Source organism: Limulus polyphemus, unplaced genomic scaffold (assembly GCF_000517525.1).
Source record: "Limulus polyphemus unplaced genomic scaffold, Limulus_polyphemus-2.1.2 Scaffold8258, whole genome shotgun sequence".
NCBI classification, from domain to species: domain Eukaryota; kingdom Metazoa; phylum Arthropoda; class Merostomata; order Xiphosura; family Limulidae; genus Limulus; species Limulus polyphemus.
In genome coordinates this window covers 8690-14714 of record NW_013673868.1, presented here as the reverse complement: position 1 = coordinate 14714, position 6025 = coordinate 8690, and the positions used below count along the sequence as shown (strand labels likewise).

The following is a 6025-nucleotide window of genomic DNA, read 5'->3' as shown; positions in this document are numbered from 1 at the left end:
TGTTCTGGTGATGCATATGTACTAGAAGACGGAACAGGTTCTGGTGATGCATATGTACTAGAAGACGGAACAGGTTCTGGTGATCCATATTATGTACTAGAAGACGGAACAGGTTCTGGTGATCCATATTGTGTACTAGAAGACGGAACAGGTTCTGGTGATCCATATTGTGTACTAGAAGACGGAACAGGTTCTGGTAATCCATATTATGTACTAGAAGACGGAACAGGTTACCAGAACCTGTTCCGTCTTCTAGTACATAATATGGATTACCAGAACACATTATGTACTAGAAGACGGAACAGGTTCTGGTAATCCATATTGTGTACTAAAAGAAATGTTTCAGTCCTTTACCCTACTGAAAAAAACAAACAATTTGACCAGTTGGCCATTACTTAAAAACTTTTATTGTTTCAGTATCAGCATACATAATAGGCTACTCATTTTCTTCCGACCGGATCCGAGCATTAGCGTTCGTCACTCTGATGGCTAACTGTTGAGCTCTCTCGATGATTTCTTTCCTCTTTCTGGAAGAAACTCCGTGGGCAATTTCAGCACAGTAACGCCTGTTCTGCATCATCAACATTTCAAGATCCTGTTGTTAAAGAATAGATCTTTAATTGATATCAGGCATGTCTGGTACAGCAACACAAATAAACAAACCTAGCATTTTTAACATAAAATCACATCATATTCTGAGTCAGTAAACTGGCATTCACAGAGCATCACAATATCCATATATTCCAAACACAGTTGTCCTACTCATTCAGCCACTTCATGTATTAGTGAAATATATTGTATTTAACTAAATCAAAAGGAGAATAGTCAGCTGTTTTTCAAAATCACATGAAACTGAACATACAAATGGGACACAGTTTTCCTTACAATCTAACATTAATCACAACAAAATATCAACCATTGTACTAAGTATAACCTAGTAAAAATACGATTCTTACTTATAAAGGTTAGAACAAACCAATTGTGCTCTGTTAGCAATATTTTTAGCTGTAATCCCATTATCTAACGAGGTTTGGGTAACTTAGGATAGTTCCTAATATCGTATACTAATCTAACAATACAAAATATTTATAATAAGAATATATTAACTTTGAGTTTTCTTATCTTTATTAAAATATGTAACTTCAGTGAAAAACAGAAATGGAAGTTGTGGATGATGTAGAGGCCTAAATCGGTTTCTTTATTCAAATAAAAGTAAGATAATAACAAGATATATAAAACATTTTAAAATACACCTTACACAATACATAAACACATTATATTGTAGATTTGAGACTAAACATGCAACAAATATTCAAACTTATCCGTACTTAGAACATTACCCTTTCAAGTCTACAAATAAATTAGCAACTTAAATTATTCTTCAACATTCTTTACGAGACTAGCTTCCAAAGATGAAGAGCGGTAAAAACAGCTAATCAATTACATGTTTAAAAAATTAACTTTTAATGTCAAAATGCATCCAGGTATACGAGGAATATAACAATGGTTAAGAATTTAATGTAAACTACAATAAAAGAAACTTGACTGAACTGTTCAATTTTACAGTCCACCAATATACAGTTCACAGGTTTTTACTGAAATGAACCTTTAACCACAAGTAATTAGCATAAAGTTTGAGATTTCCTGACCGTAAGCTGTCAATTATGATAGCAGTGTTGACCTCTCCAAATAGGCTAGTCTAACCAACCGTAAAATGACATTTACCATAGCAATGTTGACCTCTGAAAATAAGCTCATTCTCACTACCTTTAACAACACATGTGGTGAAGTTTACCTTATTACTTGGTGGAGAAACATAACTGTATTTACTTTTGGTAGATATGATTTGTTTAAATGACACAAACTTTCTTTTCATAGCACACTACGAGGTGATACAGTTTGGAACATCTGCATTCAAAACTTTTAATAGTAATGTGTCATAAGATGATTTGTTAATGTATATATATAAAGTTTTTACTTTCTTGGATACAAGCTCAAGGTAAATTATATTAACAACCAAAATTCAAACAGCATGTTATTATACAATTTGATTATTGTACTTGATGTAATTAAAAACATTTTTAAAAGTACAACACACCAAGATAAACCAGGTTCAACAGAATTTTTATCTGAAAGATATATGCTTCCAAGAACAGAGTAAAATACCCAAAAACAGATTTGGGCATAGTGTCAAGGACCTAACAACTGGAAAGGACTATAGTAACACTGAGGAAAAGCTTATCCTAGACACACAACGAGGGAAAAAAAATATCCATTTCCAGGAAAGTTGCTTGAACACCAAAACATACTTCAGTGGGCTAGGATGTCATCCTAAGATAAAGGTAAGATACAAATATAGTTCAGATACTTGAGCGTCTAATTTTAATTGCATTTAACCTTCCTGGCAAGATGTTGTTCATACCAGAACTTCTTTGTGTGAAGGTTTCGACAAGCTCACAACCAAACAGTTCTCTACCAAAGTTTAACTATAAAACAAAGTACTACTACAGTCACTAGCATGACCAAAACTTATAATTGTGAAATTAGTAAAACACAGAGGTAATAATTTGATTTCATCCAATGCCTCGCAACCAAAATAGTTAAGTAATGAGAAAAATATACATTCTCTACTGTCAGATACAGCTTTCTATGTGTGTGTGGTTCTAATACTTCATGTGACAGGCGAGTTGATAAATATAGTAACTACAAAACTTGTAATTATTATTGTCATTCAATACACAGACACTATCATCCAATTACAGCTTTAATAACAGCTGGAAGATAGTGACATAGTACGTTGTATACCTCAAACAGCCAGATAATGAAACAAGTTGTTCATATTATTCCATACAAGTCACCAGACACAACACTTACAGATTACTGACAAGTTGTTCATGTTATTCAAGTCACCAGACACAACACCTACAGATTACTGACAAGTTGTTCATGTTATTCAAGTCACCAGACACAACACTTACAGATTACTGACAAGTTGTTCATGTTATTCAAGTCACCAGACACAACAGCTACAGATTACTGACAAGTTGTTTATGTTATTCAAGTCAAGTCACCAGACACAACACGTACAGATTACTGACAAGTTGTTCATGTTATTCAAGTCAAGTCACCAGACACAACAGCTACAGATTACTGACAAGTTGTTTATGTTATTCAAGTCACCAGACACAACACTTACAGATTACTGACAAGTTGTTCATGTTATTCAAGTCACCAGACACAACACCTACAGATTAATGACAAGTTGTTCATGTTATTCCATACAAGTCAAGTCACCAGACACAACACTTACAGATTACTGACAAGTTGTTCATGTTATTCAAGTCACCAGACACAACACCTACAGATTACTGACAAGTTGTTCATATTATTCAAGTCACCAGACACAACACCTACAGATTACTGACAAGTACAGTAAGTTTTAGTTACCCTGGAATTGTGAACAAGTACTTTCTTGAATCCATTGGGTAGAATATGCTTGATCTTTTTTGCAGTTCCATAACCAATATTTGGCATCAGATACTGGCCCTTGAAACGTCTTCTAACTCTGTTGTCTATACCCTTTGGTTTTCTCCAGCTTGGCTGAAAAACAAGAATCAGCCAAGGTTTTATTTACACTATTCTAACACAACTTCACAAGATAAATAAACCTTTTTTTTTACCAATGAAATAAACGATTTGAATTTATTAATGGGGAGAGAACTCGATAATATTAACCTGTATCTAAGTGCCCATACAGGACTACTCCGAACATCTAGCTCAACCATACTATAAATGTGAACCAAGATTAATTTCTAGAACATGAACTTAGATTCATTTTATTAGGATATATATAATTGTTTATTTTAGTCACAAGAACAAATTGTATTCCCTGCTTGTTTAGTACATACAACTGTTTATCAAAACCACACCACAGAGCTAAAACAATTAATAAATCTGATATTAATACAACTATTATACAGATCTCAAGTTACAAAATTAATAACTTTACTGAATACGACTGAAATATACAACTGGGGTATTTCGATGTAATCTAAAAACAGCAAATCCTTGAATAAGGGACAGTAAAGACTTACCTTTATCTTGACGTATCTGTCAGACTGGTGACGAGTGAATTTTTTAAGCCTTTTTTTAACAATTCTGTGTTTTACCAATGGTCGAATTGCCATTTTGAAACAATATCTGAAAAAATAAAAATAAAGCAAATCGTTAAATCCTAATTGCTGAAGATAAGACTAATATAAAAACATCTGAACATTGTAACTGACCTAGCTAGGAAATCTGGTTATATGTGAAAGGTTCCGTCAATAGTGTCATGGAAAAAACGAGTATAGTTGAAATTTCTTGACTGTAATATTTAAACTTGTGCTCTACTACATAAGAGTTTTGTCCATAAAAATTCGTGGGACATGATATGAGTAACAAACTTTACAATAAGATCAAAATTTCAGCTGTTAATGAGGTCACAATTATGGGTGATTTTAATTTCAGATATAATGGGAAAAGACTTTTAGCGGGAATTTGTTACAGACCAACAAATGATACCCATGATATGAGTAACAAACTTTACAATAAGATTAAAATTTCAGCTGTTAATGAGGTCATAATTATGGGTGATTTTAATTTCAGGCACGTAGATTAGGAAATGCTAGAATCAAACCATTAGGGAAAAAGGTTTTTGGAAACTGTTCAGGATGACTTTCTTCACCAAGTAACCTACTAGAAACCATGCTATTTTAGATCTATTGTTAACTTCAAATATAGAAATGATCAAGAGAGTGGAAACTGGGGAACATCCGGGTGCAAGTAATCATTGCTCTATTAGGTTTGATGTTTTACTGCATATGGAGATAAGGAATAATGATATTTTGAATATCCACTACCAGCACTTGTGTTTAAAATGATAGAGGATTTGATCCAAATATAGTAGACAAAGCATTTGAGAAGTTTAACAAAAATGCAAATTCAGTTAAAAATCACCACATTAAAATCTGCTTATAAAAAACAAAAAAGAAACTCCAAGTTTACTTTAAGTTCCAGGTTTAACAAGTTTTTATTATGTAAATATAAAACGTTGTTTTTAATCAATTATTTATTATAATTTTAGCAAAAAAAGGATATTTTGGTTACAAATTTAAAAAAAAGCAAATTTTGAAGGGATGCAATTGGAGACACTGATCAAATATGGAATAATTGTAAATATTCAAGATTAACGTATTCCTTATAGAAAGAAAATTGTGGCTTGAAGTAAAAAAACAGGTTGGCTCACAAGGGGTATAAGGGATAAAATTAAAGAAATTTAAATTTACTGGTGTGACGGGAGATTTAGAAGATCAAGAAAGTTGGTCAAACAGGAAATTAGGACATCAAAAGGCTGAAAATGTGAAAATTAACAGTAAGGATTTCTATAAATACATTAAGGGTAAACAAAATGTTAGGATGGGATAGGACCCTTGAGGGATGATAAAGGAAGGCTAGTATCTGATGATTATGAGATGACTGGGTTATTAAATTTTGCTTTTCTTCTGTTTTTATTAATGAAGATTTAAGAAGTATTCCTCATCTTAAACAGTTGATAGATGGAAACACGATCAAACAAGATAACTGCATTAATTCAGAGCTGATTAAGAAAAACATTGGGAAGTTTAAAAATGATAAGGCTCCTGGAACAGATAATATTTCCACAAGGGTTTTGAAGTAGGTTAAAGATTGGATATGTGAGCCAATTACTACTATTTTTTTGTCAGTCCTTAAATAGTGGTGAAGTACCAGAGGGTTGGAAGTTAGCTAATGTAACTCCTCGTTTCAGGGGAGGTGATAAAAAGTGTCCCACTAATTATAGACCCAATAGCCTTACATTAGTTGTGGGAAAAGATTTGGAAAATCTGTTAAAAAAGTTTAGAACTTTATTGGATAATCAACATGGTTTCACTAAGGGAAAATCTTTTAACATTCTTTGAAAAAGTTACTGCTTACGTAGAGTAAGGGTGTAGATTTGGTGTATCTG

At 32.7% G+C, this 6025-nt stretch overlaps 1 protein-coding gene and 1 long non-coding RNA gene across 3 annotated transcripts in view; both read right to left on the bottom strand.

The window, feature by feature from the left end:
- Nucleotides 1-384: 384 nt before the first annotated feature.
- Nucleotides 385-6025, bottom strand: part of LOC106475231 (60S ribosomal protein L32-like) — an 8781-nt gene continuing 3140 nt past the window's right edge. For both annotated transcript variants that reach the window (XM_013935928.2, XM_013935927.2), the window contains exons 2-4: nt 4095-4200; nt 3448-3600; nt 385-595 (exon numbers count right to left, since the gene is read on the bottom strand). In XM_013935928.2, the coding sequence (XP_013791382.1) occupies nt 437-595; nt 3448-3600; nt 4095-4187 (405 nt within the window). In that variant the 5' untranslated portion in view covers nt 4188-4200 and the 3' untranslated portion in view covers nt 385-436. The remainder of the gene's footprint in view (nt 596-3447; nt 3601-4094; nt 4201-6025) is intronic.
- On the bottom strand, nt 2851-3427 carry LOC111083125. The gene is made up of 2 exons (XR_002608812.1): nt 3307-3427; nt 2851-3244 (listed from the first exon to the last, which is right to left on the bottom strand). It is a non-coding gene; the product is annotated as an uncharacterized LOC111083125 (long non-coding RNA).